The sequence below is a fragment of the Erythrolamprus reginae genome, chromosome 7 (genome assembly GCF_031021105.1).
Source record: "Erythrolamprus reginae isolate rEryReg1 chromosome 7, rEryReg1.hap1, whole genome shotgun sequence".
In the NCBI taxonomy this organism is placed as follows: Eukaryota; Metazoa; Chordata; class Lepidosauria; order Squamata; family Dipsadidae; genus Erythrolamprus; species Erythrolamprus reginae.
In genome coordinates this window covers 8,739,962-8,759,033 of record NC_091956.1, presented here as the reverse complement: position 1 = coordinate 8,759,033, position 19,072 = coordinate 8,739,962, and the positions used below count along the sequence as shown (strand labels likewise).

General features: G+C 41.7%; 1 protein-coding gene across 2 annotated transcripts in view; it reads left to right on the top strand.

The window, feature by feature from the left end:
* Positions 1 to 19,072, top strand: part of ANTXR2 (ANTXR cell adhesion molecule 2) — a 197,596-nt gene that overhangs the window by 52,090 nt on the left and 126,434 nt on the right. For both annotated transcript variants that reach the window (XM_070756933.1, XM_070756934.1), the window contains exons 8-10: positions 2,784 to 2,844; positions 10,945 to 11,040; positions 13,415 to 13,484. In XM_070756933.1, the coding sequence (XP_070613034.1) occupies positions 2,784 to 2,844; positions 10,945 to 11,040; positions 13,415 to 13,484 (227 nt within the window). The remainder of the gene's footprint in view (positions 1 to 2,783; positions 2,845 to 10,944; positions 11,041 to 13,414; positions 13,485 to 19,072) is intronic.

Genomic DNA, 19,072 nt, shown 5'->3' with positions numbered 1-19,072 from the left:
TATTGCAGCCAATCTGCTTACACGCAAACTGAGGCTTGTTTTCAAGTATTTTTAAAAAATCCTTTTCATTGTTAGTGGTTGATGCTCACACAATACTTAGGCGAGAGTCTGCCAGGGCAGTGTTTTTCAACCAGTGTGCCGTGGCACACTAGTGTGCCGTGAGGCATGGTCAGGTGTGCCGCGAAGCTCAGCAAGAGAGAGAAAAAGAGAGAGAGAAAGAAAGCAAGAGAGAAAGAGAAAGAGAGAGAAAGAAAGCAAGAGAGAAAGAGAAAGAGAGAGAAAGAAAGCAAGAGAGAAAGAGAAAGAGAGAGAAAGAAAGCAAGAGAGAGAGAGAGAAAGCAAGAGAGAGAGAGAGAAAGAGAGGCAGGAAAGGAGGGAGAGATAGAAAGAGAGCAAAAAAGAGAGGAAGGAAGGAAAAGAGAAAGAAAGAGGGATGGAGAGAGAGGAAGGAAGGAAGAGAGAGAAAGAGGGAGAGAAATAGGGTGAAAGGGAGGAAGAGAGAGAGAGAGAGAATTTTTTTGTCCAAACTTTTTTTAGCCCCCCCCCACTCCCCTCCGCTCAATGTGCCCCATGATTTTGTATATGTACAAAATGTGCCGCAGCTCAAAAAAGGTTGAAAATCACTGTGCCAGGGAACCCAAACTTAAGTACAGGAAATCCTTGATTTACCACAGTTCGTTTAGTGACTGTTTTTTAAATATGTTTATTGGATATATACATTAAAAACAGGGTACAGAAAAGTAAGGGGAATATATATAATGTACATTCTAGCAATTATAGTTTACTTATATAGTACGCGTGAGTGGGGAAGGGGAAAGGAAGAAAAGGAAAGGGATTTGGAAAGAAGGGAAAGAAATACAAGAGGAGGAAGGATAGAAATATAGAGCAAAAAAAAGAGTAGTAAGAAGAGTGTGGAGTGCCAGCGTTAGAGCTGGGGCTTCCATGTTTTGCGGCTTGTGGTTTAAGCACATAGATGCTGTAGATTTTCCTGAAGTTTTATCCATATGTATTTGACGTAGTTTCTAGTGCCAACACTTATCAGTCAGTGGTTTAAGGGTTTGTTCATTCAGTTTCTTTGTAATTCAAAATTTGTGTCGATCAATGTTTACAGTTTAACGTTTCAATTGGATATTATGATTCACGTCATAGTTTACCGGTTTTACACGTTTTAGTTGGACATTTTTCTTGATGAATAATTTTTAAGTAAATTCTTTTTTTTAACCAATGGTACCATTTGTCCCATGCTTTGTAGAAATCCGTCTCATCCCTATTTTGCAATTCCATTGTTAGCTTGGACATTTCTGCACATTTAGTGACTGTTTTAAGCAGGAGTATCAAACTCAAGGCCTGAGAGCCGAATCCGGGGCCATGGGGTGCTTCGATCTGGCTTGCGGGACTGCCCTGGAAACAGTGAAGGACTGCCCTTGGTGCCTCTGCCAGCAAAAAGGGGGCTTCAGAGGACCGCAGGCGCATGACAGATTTTGGCGATTTATTTGGGAAGAAGCAGAAAAATTGCTGAAATCCTGCTTGTTATACCTCTAGCTATGCAGCCAAGCATCCTACTTGCTATCCCTACCGCCTGACTGAACAGCGCAGTCAGGCGGTAGGGAAAGCAAGTAGGATGCTTGGCTGCATAGCTAGAGGTATAACAAGCAGGAAGAGGGAGATTGTGATCCCGCTGTATAGAGCGCTGGTGAGACCACATTTGGAATACTGTGTTCAATTCTGGAGACCTCACCTACAAAAAGATATTGATGAAATTGAACGGGTCCAAAGACAGGCTACAAGAATGGTGGAAGGTCTTAAGCAAAAAATGTATCAGGAAAGACTTAATGAACTCAATCTGTCTATCTATCTATCTATCTATCTATCTATCTATCTATCTATCTATCTATCTATCTATCTATCTATCTATCTATCTATCTAACTCTATCATCTATCTATCTATCTATCTATCTATCTAACTCTATCATCTATCTATCTATCTATCTATCTATCTATCTATCTATCTATCTATCTATCTATCTATCTATCTATCTATCTATCTCTATCATCTATCATCTATCTATCTATCTATCTATCTATCTATCTATCTATCTATCTATCTCTATCATCTATCTATCTATCTATCTATCTATCTATCTATCTATCTATCTATCTATCTATCTATCTATCTAACTCTATCATCTATCTATCTATCTATCTATCTATCTATCTATCTATCTATCTCTATCATCTATCTATCTATCTATCTATCTATCTATCTATCTATCTATCTATCTATCTATCTATCTATCTATCATCTATCTATCATCTATCTATCTATCTATCTATCTATCTATCTATCTATCTCTATCATCTATCTATCTATCTATCTATCTATCTATCTATCTATCTATCTATCTATCTATCTCTATCATCTATCTATCTATTTATCTATCTATCTATCTATCTATCTATCTATCTATCTATCTATCTATCTATCTATCTATCTATCTATCTATCTATCTATCTATCTATCTATCTATCCTATCTATCCATCCATCCATCCATCCATCCATCCATCCATCCATCCATCCACCCATCCACCCACCCACCCACCTACCTACCTACCTACCTACCTATCATCTATCTAAGTCTACCATCTATCTATCCTCTCTCTCTCTCTCTCTCTCTCATAATTCCCGTTAGCAGAATTATTGTTCCCTTGAAAAGAAAACCCACAACCCTAATGTAATATACATTAGTCAAAAATATTTTTTTCCCCATTTTACCCCAAACAGATACTGAAGCAATCGTGCACGGAAATCTTAAATCTGGAACCCTCAAGCGTTTGTGTAGGAGGTGAGTGTGTGACTGGAAAACAATGTGAAAATATTGACAATCCTGCTGTTACATCCTTGGGCAAAATGTGTAACTGCACTTCCATATGCTGAGTAGGAAGATGCGAATCAAAGGAACCTTCCCTTCCCTTGCTCCCGTTTGCCAAAGCCTGTGTTAACAGATTTAAACTCTTATAGTTTCCTCTCCAGGAAATTCGTAAGTTGTAGGTTTAAAAGAAAGGCGTACTTACAATAATGTTGTATGGCGTGTGTGGTGGGACATACATGTAACCTGGGGAGATTGATTACGTTTTCAACACCTAGGACAGTGATGGCGAATCTTTTTTCCCCGCATGTGTATCTGTGCTATTGTGCATACATGAGTGCCCACGCCCATAATTCAATGTCTGGGGATGGCGAAAATGCCCCCCTGTCCTCCCCCCGGAGGCCCTCTTGAGGCCTGATACAGCCCACTTCCCAAACTCGGTGGGCCTGGTAGGGCCATTTTTCACCCTCTCCAGGCTCCAGAGGCAAAAATGCCCTCCCCCATCCCTCTGGAGACTCTCTGGAAGCCAAAAACGCCCTCCCCCATCCTCCTGGAGACTCTCTGGAAGCCAAAAGCGCCCTTCCCCATCCTCCTGGAGACTCTCTAGAAGTCAAAAATGCCCTCCCCCATCCTACTGAAGACTCTCTGGAAGCCAAAAACGCCCTTCCCCAACCTACTGAAGACTCTCTGGAAGCTAAAAACGCCCTCCCCCATCCTCCTGGAGACTCTCTAGAAGTCAAAAATGCCCTCCCCCATCCCCCTGGAGACTCTCTGGAAGCCAAAAACGCCCTCCCCCATCCTCCTGGAGACTTTCTGGGAGCCAAAAGCACCCACCCCCATCCTCCTGGAGACTCTCTGGAAGCCAAAAGCGCCCTTCCCCATCCTGGAGACTCTCTAGAAGTCAAAAATGCCCTCCCCCATCCCCCTGGAGACTCTCTGGAAGCCAAAAATGCCCTCCCCCAACCTACTGAAGACTCTCTGGAAGCTAAAAACGCCCTCCCCCATCCCCCTGGAGACTCTCTGGAAGCCAAAAACACCCTTCCCCATCCTCCTGGAGACTCTCTGGAAGCCAAAAATGCCCTCCCCCATCCTACTGAAGACTCTCTGGAAGCCAAAAACGCCCTCCCCCAACCTACTGAAGACTCTCTGGAAGCTAAAAACGCCCTCCCCCATCCTCCTGGAGACTCTCTAGAAGTCAAAAATGCCCTCCCCCATCCTACTGAAGACTCTCTGGAAGCCAAAAACGCCCTCCCCCAACCTACTGAAGACTCTCTGGAAGCTAAAAACGCCCTCCCCCATCCTCCTGGAGACTCTCTAGAAGTCAAAAATGCCCTCCCCCATCCTACTGAAGACTCTCTGGAAGCCAAAAACGCCCTCCCCCAACCTACTGAAGACTCTCTGGAAGCTAAAAACGCCCTCCCCCATCCTCCTGGAGACTCTCTAGAAGTCAAAAATGCCCTCCCCCATCCTACTGAAGACTCTCTGGAAGCTAAAAACGCCCTCCCCCATCCTCCTGGAGACTCTCTGGAAGCCAAAAACGGCCTAGCCTTGAAACCAGAGGCTTCAGTGAGGTCTGCACGCAAGCACGGGAGTGCAGCGTGCGGAGAGGATTGTGTGAGAATGCATGGGGGGAGGCATTGAATTATGGGTGTGGGCAAACACACATGCGCTAGCATGCAAGTATTTGCCCTTTTGGCACCCAAGCCAAAAATGGTTTGGTACCACTGTCCTAGGTCATATCCTCAATAATTTTGTGAAATAAAAAAGACTAAAGTACAGGGGAGGGTTCCTCTCACATTTCCTACTGGTGTGCATTGCTATGCTTGTGCACACGCGCATGTCCCCTTGAGCGATTTTACTTCTGCGCATGGTCAGAGAGCTGAAAAATCGCAAAAGGGTTTTTAGTTGTTTTATTAAATTGGATTGTTACATGTTATTTTTTATCATTGTTGTTAGCCGCCCCGAGTCTGCGGAGAGGGGCGGCATACAAATCCAATAAATAATAATAAATAATAAATAATAAATAATAATAAAAAGGAAAAAAAAGATGGCAGTATGCACAGACCAATGTTTTCCAGCTCAAATATTTCCATAAAGTTTTTTAACCTAACGACAAGTAACCTTCATACCCAGTGGTGGGCTACGAGCTGGAACACTAAATTATGCTCGCTGCAACCAAACACGGGCGCACCTGCGGCTCCATGCGCGATTTTGCTACCTCTACAGGTGCAGCAGCAAAATCACGCTGGCCCCGCAAGAACTTATGAGCTGCGGCGGCAAGTGCAATTTAGCATTCCGGCTCACAGCCCATCGCTGTTCATACCCGATATTTAAATAGGTATAGTCTATCAAGCTTCAAACACATATATCCCTTCATAGGTAAGAGCACCAGAGAGAGAAACCCAGGGGGAATGGCAGGAAACTGGCCGGGCCTTCGTGAGGTCTCAAATTTCCTGGGAAATTTTTCCAGGTTCGGGTTCTTAAGTAGAAAATGGTTCTTAAGAAGAGGCCAAAAAACTCCCAATTCTTATCTAGAAAAGTTCTTAAGTAGAGGTGTTCGTAGGTAGAGGTACCACTGTACGATTCTTGCGTATCACACAATACTATAATAATACTTTTCAACTCTCAATGTATCAATATTTTTCTGCCCCGACATTTCCTCTTCATTTCTAACCATTGAGATACATTTTATTCCAGATTTCGTAATACTCTGTCTCACCCTTGTTTCTGAGTTCTAAAGCCAGCCTGTCCATTTCTGCACAAATCAATATAGAAACATAGAAGACTGACGGCAGAAAAAGACCTCATGATCCATCTAGTCTGCCCTTATACTATTTTCTGTATTTTATCTTAGGATGGATATATGTTTATCCCAGGCATGTTTAAATTCAGTTACTGTGGATTTACCAACCACGTCTGCTGGAAGTTTGTTCCAAGGATCTACTACTCTTTCAGTAAAATAATATTTTCTCATGTTGCTTTTGATCTTTTCCCCAACTAACCTCAGATTGTGTCCCATTGTTCTTGTGTTCACTTTCCTATTAAAAACACTTCCCTCCTGAACCTTATTTAACCCTTTAACATATTTAAATGTTTCCATCATATCCCCCCTTTTCCCTTCTGTCCTCCAGACTATACAGATTGAGTTCATGAAGTCTTTCCTGATACGTTTTATGCTTAAGACCTTCCACCATTCTTGTAGCCCGTCTTTGGACCCGTTCAATTTTGTCAATATCTTTTTGTAGGTGAGGTCTCCAGAACTGAACACAGTATTCCAAATGTGGTCTCACCAGCACTCTATATAGCAGGATCATAATCTCCCTCTTCCTGCTTGTTATACCTCTAGCTATGCAGCCAAGCATCCTACTTGCTTTCCCTACCGCCCGACCGCACTGCTCACCCATTTTGAGACTGTCAGAAATCACTATCCCCAAATCCTTCTCTTCTGAAGTTTTTGCTGACACAGAACTGCCAATACAATACTTCATGATACACCTCAATATATTCTTTATCTTTTTTCTTTGCTTTTCCAGTTTTGCGCGAAGACCAATCTTTCTGTTGTTAGTATAGGCAAAATTAAATATATTGTTCCTTTGCTATATTTATCTTTTGTAATCCCTAACAGGAATAGTTCTGGCTTTAAATCTACACTTTGGTTTGACGTCTCTGCCAGCCACCTTCTTATCTGATGCCAAAAATCTCTAGTTTTCGGACACACCCACCACATGTGGTAGAAGGTTCCTGGCGTTGTCTTGCACTTCCAGCACAACGGTGATAGGTTTTTTTTTCATTTTAGCTAATCTTGTGGCTGGAAGATGCCACCTGTAAAACATCTTGTACAATTTTCTTTAAACGTAGTGGCTAAGCTTAACTTTTAATTCCTCTCCCATAATTCCTGCCATTTGTCTAATTCAATACTATAGCCAAAAATTTTTCTTTCACTTGTTATTCCACATTGCATATTCCAGTAGGTATTGAAATTTTTTTCTATCACTTTCTCATCTGTTCCTAATAAAATGTTGTCTAATTCCATGAATTCTTTATTTATGCCCCATTCTTTTTTATCTTTCACATATCGAGACTTAGCAACAGTAATTCGGGGCTCAATCGTAGTTGTACATCAAGGATTTCTTGTACCTTTGGAAGGATCTGCTGCAGTGAAGGGCTGCAAAAAATTTTATTACCACACTAGGCATAGCTTATTTTGTGGGTGTGGCTTGCCTGCCATGTGACCAGGTGGGAGTGGCCTGACGATCATGTGACTGGGGTGTGGCTTAAAGATCATGTGACCTGCTTAAAGGTGGCCACCTTGACATTCACGTCAAGAGTTAGGCTTAGGGTGCCTGGCCTCTCCCCGCTTCCCTCTCTCTTTACTATTACTGAACACCCAAATATACTATTTAATTCTATGCATATATGCCATATGTGTACATACATTTTACACACAGGTACACAAAAATATACATTATCTACTATTTAAACTGTATATGTATGTACACAAACACGCGTGCACAACTCTTCTAAAATTATACACATTCAACCTCATTTACTGCCATAGGAAAAACATACCCAGACCCCAGAAGGGGAAAAAAGAAAAATGGAATGGAATGGAATAGAATAGAATAGAATATGGAATGGAATAGGATAGGATAGGATAGGATAGGATGGAATATTGGAATGAAGAATAGAATAGAATAGAATAGAATAGAATAGAATATGGAATAGGCTAGGCTAGGATAGAATAGAATAGAATATGGAATGGAATAGGATAGGATAGAATATTGGAATGAAGAATAGAATAGAATAGAATAGAATATGGAATGGAATAGGATAGGATAGGATAGAATATTGGAATGAAGAATAGAATAGAATAGAATAGAAGGGACCTTGCAGTTTTTCTAATCCAACCTCCTGCTTACTAAGAGAATTTGGGTCATTAGAGAAACAGCTTTTATTCCCACTTAGCAATAACTGTTAGAAATTATTAATTTTCGTGGATATTTAATGATATTCCCTAACCAAAATGTGAAATATGAGGATTATTGCAGGAAAAGAAATGACAGGGCTGGAAACAGCTGTTTCTCATTTACAAACCAGGTTTCGCAAGTTCTCAATTACACTGGCTGTTGATGATGGAGTGAGTGACTGGACTGACTTGTTCCCTTTCCCCTCGTGTAGTCTTGAGCCAGGCTCTTTCTAAAATTTGTTTCAATTCATAAAAAAGTCTTTGTGTTTAAGAGTATTGGATTTTCATCTCTCCTTCCCGTTTCCTCTTTCGATGTTTAAAGTCAAGTCAAGTCAATGTTTATTTACAGTGAAAGATCAGAACAAGTTTTTTTTAAAAAACATGGGATTTAGAACCTAACTACCACGTTACCAAGTTAACAATTGTAGGGATTCATTTAACAATTGTGGCAAGAAAGGTTGCAAAATGGGGCAAAACTCACTTAACGTCTTGCTTAGCAAAAGAAATCTTGAGTTCAATTGTGATTGTGTGTCATAGGTTGTTCTGTCAGGCTCTCTGGTAGACTCCTCCCAAAAATTCACAGGTACAAATTTAAGACGCACACACGTTTGAAAATTCAAAACAATGTTCTTTATAATGAAAATTCACTTAACCTAAGCCCTCTTTTTGTATAGCAAAGAGCACTCGTCCCCAAACAAACTGGTAATTTGTACAAGTCCCTTATCAGTTCTGTGATACTTAGCTTGCAGCTGTGAGGCAATTCACAGTCCTTCTTCTTTCACAAAGTGAAACACACTTTGCTCTGGTTTAGTTTCAAAGCTGGGAAAAATCAGCACACAAAAGGTCAAAGTCAGTAAAGCAGTCACAAAACACAACTATCAGATAATCCTCCACAATGGCCAAAGCCACAGGCTGCTCTTTATAGCAGCCTCACTAATGACCACAGCCCCACCCAACCACAGGTGGCCTCATTTTCTTTGATAATAATCTCTCAGTTGTTGTTGCCTATGCATCGCTCTCCGCATGCGTGGCTGTATCATTAACTCTTGTTCTGAATCCAAGGAGGAACTAGATAAGTGATCTCCTTCTGAACTGTCTGCCACACTCTCCTCCTCCCTGTCACTCCTGTCTTCTTGGTCAGAGGAGCCTTCATCAGCAGATTCCACCAGGGGCAAAACAGGCCTGCAGCATGTGGATGTCTCCCCCACATCCACAGTCCTTGGGGCAGGAGCTGGGCCAGAGCTAACCACAACACAATGAAAGATCAGAACAAGTTTTTTAAAAAACATGGGATTTAGAATCTAACACTTCACTTAACTACCATGTTACCAAGTTAACAACTGTAGGGATCCATTTAACAATTGTGGCAAGAGAGGTTGTAAAATGGGGCAAAACTCATTTAACGTCTTGCTTAGCGAAAGAAATTTTGAGTTTAGTTGTGATTGTGCATCATAGGTAGCCTATACTTGGCTTTTGTGATAGAACCCCCAAAAAGGCTCCCGAGTAAACTTGGTTTCATTTATTTTAAATTGAAATCAGTGCATATGAATATTCCTTTTTGTTTCATAATTGTTCCCTATTAAGTTAAATAATTTGCCCTTCCCATCATATTAAAACATAACACACATAAATACAGCAACCAGAATAGCGATTGCACAAATGTGGAAAAACGAACAGACCCCAACAGAAAATTTAATAATAGACAAAATATACAGATGTGTAGAAATGGATGAAATCACAAATTCAATCAAGGGAAATAAAATTAATGAATCAAAATGAACATGGTACAAATGGCATGAATGGATTCAAAAGAAAATATAAAAACAATACAATACAAAGTATCAGTACAAATGGAAAAAATAACAGATACCTCGCAAATGTCTTTTTCTCTTATTTAGAAAATGTATTATATTAATGAAATATATAAATGAATGTATATTATTAAATGTATATTATTAAATGTAAGATGTAAAAGAATGAAAGATACAGTGATACCTTGTCTTACAAACTTCATTGGTTCCGGGACAAGGTTCTTAAGGTGAAAAGTTTGTAAGACGAAACAATGTTTCCCATAGGAATCAATGGGAAAGCGATGAATGCGTGCAAGCCCAAAACTCACCCCTTTTGCCAGCCGAAGCGCCTGTTTTTGCGCTGCTGGGATTCCCCTGAGGCTCCCCTGCATGGGAAACCCCACCTCTGGACTTCTCTGTTTTTGCGATGCAACAGGGGAATCCCAGCAGGGGTATCCCAGCATCACAAAAACGAGCGCTTCGCTGGCAACGGAAGTCCGGAGGTGGGGTTTCCCATGGAGGGAAGCCTCAGGGGAATCCTAGCAGCACAAAAATGGGTGCTTTGCTGGCAACGGAAGTCCGGAGGCAGGGTTTCCCATGGAGGGAAGCCTCAGGGGAATCCTAGCAGCACAAAAATGGGTGCTTCGCTGGCAATGGAAGTCCGGAGGCGGGGCATCCCGGCGGCAGCGGGGGGTTTGTAAGGTGAAAATAGTTTGTAAGAAGAAGCAAAAAAATCTTAAACCCCGGGTTTGTATCTTGAAAAGTTTGTATGACGAGGCGTTTGTAAGATGAGGTATCACTGTATATACAAAAGGTAATGGAGATGGATTAAGATCTGTAAAACCAATCAAAACTTGTGATAAATATTTTGGAAAACAATAAAAAAAATTAAAAATAAAAATAAATAAAATATATAATTTAATGACAACTTCTGGAAGGATTGTAGAGAGCTGCAGCTTGTGTCTCTCTTGTTTTTTTAATTTAAACATAGAGAGAGATTTAGAAGATGATGGTTTGGATAAACACATATGCGATCCAAATTACACCCTCTCAAAATTCACTGGGAAATTCGGTGAAAAGAATTATCACTGGGGATATATATCAGTTGACCTCCCACTCTCTTCCTTCCTTCTCCAGCGGCTTTATAAGGACAAGAGTTTCTTAACGTGTTCTACTTTCTTTCCAAAATCGTAGGCATTAAGTATGAACATAATCAAACGCTGAGTATAAAATATTAAAGGGTTTATTTCGCTGTCAAAAGTCAGTAAGGAAACTTGGCGTCTGTCCACTTGCTGATGAATCGTTGGTTCTGTTTTCCAGAGGAGTTTCAAGTCGTTCTACGTGGAGTAGGATTGACGTTGGGTAGGACATCAGATAGTGCCACCTGCAGTTATATGGTAAACGGAACAAGCATAGGTGAGTATCCCTACAGCACAGTCATCAGTGTACATATAGTCCTTAACTTACCGCCGTTCATTTATGACCATTCGAAGGGAGGTTTTTGTTGTTGTTGTTGTTACTGAAGTGGTAGAAACTTAGTCATAACACAATTATTTATTCAAAGACAAATGCCTGCACTTGTATCCAGTTGAGTGTGAAGATTTGATGGTTTGTGGGTGTGGTGCAGGGTTGTGAACTTTCAATTGGGTGGGGGAAAACCTGGAACGCCAACAATAATGACAAAATAAATAAATAGAAACATAGAAGATTGACTGCAGAAAAAGACTTCACGGTCTATCTAGTCTGCCCTTATGCTATTTCCTGTATTTTATCTTAGGATGGATATATGTTTATCCCAGGCATGTTTAAATTCAGTGACTGTGGATTTACCACCCACGTCTGCTGGACGTTTGTTCCAAGTATCTACTACTCTTTCAGTCAAATAATATTTTCTCACGTTGCTTCTGATCTTTCCCCCAAATAACCCCAGATTGTGCCCTCCCCTTGTTCTTGTGTTCACTTTCCTATTAAAAACACTTCCCTCCTGAACCTTATTTAACCCTTTAACATATTTAAATGTTTCGATCACGTCCCCCCTTTTCCTTCTGTCTTTTCTCAAACTCCGTGACTCCCAACAACTAGGTTCAGATAATCTCCACGCTGCTAAGCCCGCACGCTGCCAGTTTAACAGCTGCTATAATTACGTGAGCACCACCCAACCACAGGTGGATTCTCCATCGCCTGTAATATTTCTTCAGTTGTTCTTTCCTATGCATAACTCTAAGCATGCATGGGTCTAGCAATTCATCATCCGAATCTACCGAAGATAATGGAGATTGGCTTCCTGGGCTGTCTGCCCAGTCCTCCTCTTCCAAGTCACCCCCACCTTCTTCTTCCGAGGAAACTTCACTACCTGATTCTGTCGGCAATAAAACTGGCCTATGACATTTTGATTTTTCCCCCTGCATCCACCTCCACATTCCTTGGGGCAGGAGCTGGGCCAGAGCTAACCACAACAGCCGTTATATGGGTGTACCGAGGTGCACCCATGACAGTTCGCACGGCAGCATTCTGGACTATTTGCAGTCTCCGAACACTCTTCAAGGGTAGCCCCATGTAGAGCATGTTGCAGTAGTCAAGACGGGAAGTCATGAGGGCCTGAATGACTGTGTGTAAAGCTTCCTGATCCAGAAAGGGACGCAACTGGTATACAGTAATCCCTTGTTTTTCGCAGGGGATGCGTTCCAAGACCCCCCGTGAAAAACGAATTTCCGTGAACTAGAGGAAATATAGTTTTTTATGTATTTAATGAGTATTTGGACATTTAATACCCACCCTTTGCATTAAACAGTCATTCTATAATGTGTCTCAGCTGGAACTACATGTGATATCCTACCAGTTTCTTTTATAGAGTACAGTAGCACTGTAGAATAATTTTATGAATTTTAAAATTTTCAATGGATTGAATGGATTTAAGCCCCCTCTGAAAACCCGAATCCGCAAAAGATGAACCATGAAGTAGCGAGGGATTACTGTACCAGGCGAACCTGGGCAAAGGTCATACAAAAGTGTTCTGCCGGCGTGTCCCAACTGCCCGTAATTACAGGGTAATTAGTCCAGAAAGACACACACCACACGATAAAAGGAAAACCAAAAGTCTTTATCAACAGAAAAACAGAAAAAAAAACCCCTTTTAAATGTCAAAGGGATTTTCTGGTACACACAAGACACAGGTCAAATGCAATCAAATTGCTCACCCAATAACTGGGAAAATTGAGTCCAATTCCAAAGTCCGGAAAGTCCACACACAGTCTTGAACAGGGAAACAGCAAAAACCACAATCTTGACGAAAGTATGAATCAGATAAACTTCCACAAGGCTAAACCAGCACGCTGTTCTTTTTATCTGTCGCACTAATTACAGCAGCCCCACCCAACCACAGGTGGCCTCACTTATCTCCTGTAATAATCCTTCAGTTGTCCTCTCCTATGCATGCGTGGGTCTGTCATACGTTCTTGTTCAGAATCCAGGGATGATAAGGATGATTGATCTCCTGGCTGTCTGCCAAGGTCCCCTCTTCCCTGTCACTCATGCTTCCTTTGTCAGAGGAGCCTTTGTCGTGAGATTCTATCGGGAGCAAAACAGATCTGTGGCATGTGGATGTTTTCCCCACATCCACCTCCACATTCCTTGGGGCAGGAGCTGGGCCAGAGCCAACCACAACACAAAGGATACATATACCCACATATATGTCAGAGAGAAACAGTTTTATCTTCTTTGTTGCTAAGCAGATATTACCCAATTATACCATATATGAATTTTTTTGGTCTTTTCTTTGTTTTATTTTTAGATGTTAAACCGGAAAGAGTGGAATCTACTTATATGCTCTGCCCTGCGCCTATTCTCCATGAGGTTGGACAGTAAGTATTTTATCCTGTTGAGGCATAAGGTCGGGTGAGAGGGAGGGTGTTATTCCAAGGATGTATAACTATTTCTTTAGCGCTCATTCAAAGTTACTATAACGTTGGAAAATGGAAGGATGAGCAGTTCTTCCACTTAGCAGCTATCACCTCATCCCCACGGACAATCTTGTGTGATCCAACTTGGGCTATGTATTTATACCCCAATACAGTAGTCCCTCGCTATATCGCGCTTCACCTTCTGCGGCTTCACTTCATTGCGGGTTTTCAAAAAATATTAAGGAGAAAAATCATTCGCGGATCTTCGCTGCTTCGCGGGTTTCTGAGGAAGTCGATCGGCAGATTTAAACAGCCCGCGGAACTCGATCGGCAGGTTTTTCAAAAAAAATATATCTAAAATTGTAAATACTGTATTTAAATACTGTATCTAAAATAAATACTGTGTGGGAAGGGTTTATAAACACTTAAAACAATGAAAATTTACCAAACAATTACAATATAAATACTTAAATAAGTACTATCAGTTGATAAATTTCCCCATCGCGGATTTCACCTATCGTGGCCGGGTCTGGAACGTAACACCAGCGATAGGTGAGGGACTACTGTACATATTTATATATCCCAATACATTGGCATGTATTTACGACAGTTGCAACCTTTCAGGACCTGTGATTGGCAAGGTTGACTCAGCCTTCCATCCTTCCAAGATCAATAAAATGAGGACTCAAGATTGTTGGAGGCAATACACTGACTGTAAACTGCTTAGGGCTGTAACCTACTATGAAGTAATATATAAGTGCTATTTAGAAACATAGAAACATAGAAGACTGACGGCAGAAAAAGACCTCATGGTCCATCTAGTGTGCCCTTATACTATTTCCTGTATTTTATCTTACAATGGATATATGTTTATCCCAGGCATGTTTAAATTCAGTTACTGTGGATTAACCAACCACGTCTGCTGGAAGTTTGTTCCAAGGATCTACTACTCTTTCAGTAAAATAATATTTTCTCATGTTGCTTTTGATCTTTCCCCCAACTAACTTCAGATTGTGTCCCCTTGTTCTTGTGTTCACTTTCCTATTGAAAACACTTCCCTCCTGGACCTTATTTAACCCTTTAACATATTTAAATGTTTCGATTGTGTCCCCCCTTTCCCTTCTGTCCTCCAGACTATACAGATTGAGTCCATGAAGTCTTTCCTGATACGTTTTACGCTTAAGACCTTCCACCATTCTTGTAGCCCGTCTTTGGACCCGTTCAATTTTGTCAATATCTTTTTGGAGGTGAGGTCTCCAGAACTGAACACAGTCTTCCAAATGTGGTCTCACCAGCGCTCTATATAAGGGGATCACAATCTCCCTCTTCCTGCTTGTTATACCTCTTAGGAAGCAACACTGATTGACAATCAATCTCACCTGCTGTTGTGCACATCCAACTTTGTACAGAACAAAGAATTCCATGAGAATGTTTCATCCATTCAGATCTAGGATGTGTTAGTTGAGTGTTCCCTTTAATTTTTTGAGCAGTATAGTATAAAGTGTGGCCAAACGCTTAGTAATCTGGCTCTGTAAGCATTGAGCTTAGGGCAGCCGCTAGCAGTTGGGAAGATAATTTTATGATTGGTCTAAAGAGTCTGATTGTAAAGTAACTAATTCTAGCCCCACCACCGTAGTATTGTCTGAAGGCTAAATGAGAAGCAGAAAACCTTCATGTTGGGGTAGAGCCATCCCACCCCCTCCCCGCAAGTATGACTAGGGGGTTAGAGTTAGATTAATAACCCTTAATTAGCATGTGGAGTTGAAATTCCTGGACCAACATGATGCATATTTTTAATCTGTCGAAGGCACAAAAGCATTGCTCAATTTCTTTTTCTCTCTCCCCCACCCCCCTTTTACGAGTCTGAAATGGTTCGTTCCGAACATCATGTCGAGCTCATCTGTTTTAGCTCCAAGACGATCACTACAACAGTGCAACCTGCCAAATGAGCACACAATGTGCTGAATTTTTATCGCGTGTCTTTCCAACCTTGGTGCAAACGAGGAGAACATGTTGTATTTTTATGGGGTTGGGCTACGATTGTCAGGCTGCACAGGGTCGCTGCAGTCAGCGCGCACTAAATTATAATGGCAGGCAGGGCCAGGAAAGCACTGAGTAGACTGGAAGCTCTTGTTCTCTCTCCCTCCCTCCTTCCCTCTCTCTCTCTCTCCCTCTCATTCACACTTTATGTCTCTGTCTCTCTCTATGTCTGTCTCTGTGTCTTTGTCTCCTTCTCTCACTCGCTCATGGTCTCATTCTGTCTTTCTCTCTTTTTCTCTCTCTCTCATTCTCCCTCCCTCCCTCTCTCTCTTTCTCCCTCTCATTCACACTTTATGTCTCTGTCTCTCTCTATGTCTGTCTCTGTGTCTTTGTCTCTTTCTCTCGCTCGCTCATGGTCTCATTCTGTCTTTCTCTCTTTTTCTCTCTCTCTCATTCTCTCTCCCTCCCTCCCTCTCTCTCTTTCTCCCTCTCATTCTCACTTTATGTCTCTGTCTCTATGTCTGTCTCTGTGTCTTTCTCTCTTTCTCTCGCTCGCTCATGGTCTCATTCTGTCTTTCTCTCTTTTTCTCTCTCTCTCATTCTCTCTCCCTCCCTCCCTCTCTCTCTTTCTCCCTCTCATTCTCACTTTATGTCTCTGTCTCTCTCTATGTCTGTCTCTGTGTCTTTGTCTCCTTTTCTCACTCGCTCATGGTCTCATTCTGCCCTTCTCTATCTCTTTCTCTCTCTCTCTCATTCTCCCTCCCTCCCTCTCTCTCTTTCTCCCTCTCATTCTCACTTTATGTCTCTGTCTCCCTCTATGTCTGTCTCTGTGTCTTTGTCTCTTTCTCTTGCTCGCTCATGGTCTCATTCTGTCTTTCTCTCTTTTTTTCTCTCTCTCATTCTCTCTCCCTCCCTCCCTCTCTCTCTTTCTCCCTCTCATTCTCACTTTATGTCTCTCTCTCTCTCTCTCTCTCTGTCTCATTCTCTTGCTCGCTCATGCTCTCATTCTCTGTCTTTCTCTCTCTCTCATTCTCTGTGTTTCTGTTGCTCTGTCGCTCTGTGTCTCTGACTCTCTCTCTCATTCTGTCTCTCTCTCATTCTTTCTCTGTCTCTCTCATTCTCTTTCTCTCAGTTTCTCTCTCATTCTCTCTCTGTCTCTTCTCTGTCTCTCTTCTCTCATTCTCTCTGTCTCTCATTCTCTCTCTTATTCTCTCTCTCTCTCTCTCACTTTCTCTCTTTCTGTCCCTGTCTACCTCTCTGTCTCTCTCTCTGTCTCATTGTCTCTCTGTTTCTTTCTGTCTCTCTCTCTGTGTATCTGTTTCATTCTATCTCTCTGCCTCTTTCTCTCATTCTCCCTCTCTCTCTCATTCTCTCTCTCTCTCATTCTTTCTCTGTCTCTGTCTCTCTCATTCTCTTTCTTTCAGTTTCTCTCTCATTTTCTCTCTGTCTCTCATTCTCTCTCTGTTTCTTTCTGTCTCTCTCTCTGTGTATCTATTTCACTCTCTCTCTCTGCCTCTTTCTCTCATTCTTTCTCTGTCTCTTTGTCTCTCTTTCTCTTTCTCTCAGTTTCTCTCTCATTCTCTCATTCTCTCTTCTCTCATTCTCTCTGTCTCTCATTCTCTATCCCTGCCTCTCTCATTCTTTCCCTCTTTCTGTCCCTGTCTACCTCTCTGTCTCTTTCTGTCTGTCTCATTCTCTCTCTCTCTCTCTGTTTCTTTCTCTCTCTCTGTATCTCTCTCATTCTCTCTCTGTTTGTCTCTCTGTCTCTCTCTGTCTGTCCCTACTCTCTTTTTCCCTCTCCCCCTCCCCGCCCTCTCTGTATCTCTCTCATTCTCTCTCTGTTTGTCTCTCTGTCTCTCTCTGTCTGTCCCTACTCTCTTTTTCCCTCTCCCCCTCCCCGCTCACAGTCCATATTATAGAACTTTGGGCCATACATGCACAGATATTGTATAATAAAGGAGACTTGTAAAAAGAGAGAGAGAGAGGGAGAGAAAGTGAGTGAGTGAGAGAGAGAGAGGGAGAGAAAGTGAGTGAGTGAGAGAGAGAGAGAGAGAGAGAAAGTGAGTGAGAGAGAGAGAGAGAGAAAGTGAGTGAGTGAGAGAGAGAGAGAGAGAGAGAATTTTAGCCCCTTGGATGGACGTATATTGTGAGTTTGGAGGGCCTTAAAAAAAAGAAAGCCACGAGAAATTTGGGCCCAGGCTGCTTTGTAACCAATCACAAAAATGATCTCCCCGAAAGCAAGAACCTACATATTTGAACTTCTGACTTTCTGCTGGCATAACTGGTGCTGGTTGTTGGACGCTACCCAAGGCCTCTCTTTGAGTAGAGAGAACTTTACTAGCAGTTTGCAAACTGCTCCTTCTCTCCCCTCCCTCCTCCAGCGGGGTTTGAATGTGGAGTAGATTAAGCGAAAAGGATGCGAAAGGAACAGCGGTCTCTGCTGCTAATAAATGCAAATATGCTGACACACAAGGAGGGGAAGGCTACTAAAAATAAATCGGCATTGTTGGCAAATTGCTGGGCTGGATTGCACCACTGACCAATCTCTCATCCCTCTGGCCAGTTCCAGTGGAGGGTGGACATTATCCGTTATCCTTCGGCCCCAACAAACAGCTTTCTGCCTTTTGCCTCATTGGCAAAACTGAATTTATCAAAGGTTGGAAGAAGTGTGAGCGCAAGGGAAAATTAGGAGATAGGATAAACATTTTATTTATTTATTTATTTATGTATGTATGTATTTATTTATTTATTTATCCAATACACAATGAGGGTTTTAGTGGGTATATATCTATATACACATAGTAAAATACATGATGAAGGTTATAGAGGAGATACTCATAGTAAAATATATCTAAGAAATAATAGAAAAGAATATATAGTAATAGAACATATCAATGAAAGAATAGAAGAAGAGATATAGGAATAGAAGAAAGGTATAGGAGATATAGGAGAGCAGTAGGACAGGGGACGGAAGGCACTCTAGTGCACTTGTACTCGCCCCTTACTGACCTCTTAGGAATCTGGATAGGTCAACCTTAGATAATCTAAGGGTAAAGTGTTGGGGGTTTGGGGATGACGCTATGGAGTCCGGTAATGAGTTCCACGCTTCGACAACTCGGTTACTGAAGTCATATTGTTTACAGTCAAGTTTGGAGCGGTTAATATTAAGTTTAAATCTGTTCTGTGCTCTTGTGTTGTTGTGGTTGAAGCTGAAGTAGTCGCCGACAGGCAGGACGTTGCAGCATATGATCATGTGGGCAATACTTAGATCTTGTTTAAGGCGTCTTAGTTCTAAACTTTCTAGGCCCAGGATTGAAACTCTAGTCTCGCAGGGTATTCTGTTTCGAGTGGAGGAGTGAAGGGCTCTTCTGGTGAAGTATCTTTGGACATTTTCAAGGGTGTTAATGTTAATGTTAAGGGTGTTAAGATCCCGAAGCTTGCATGGAGGAGAGACATTAAGCCAGTGTTTCTCAACCTTGGCAACTTGGAGATATCTGGACTTCAAGTCCCAGAATTCCTCAGCCAGCATTTGCTGGCTGGGGAATTCTTGGAGTTGAAGTCCATATATC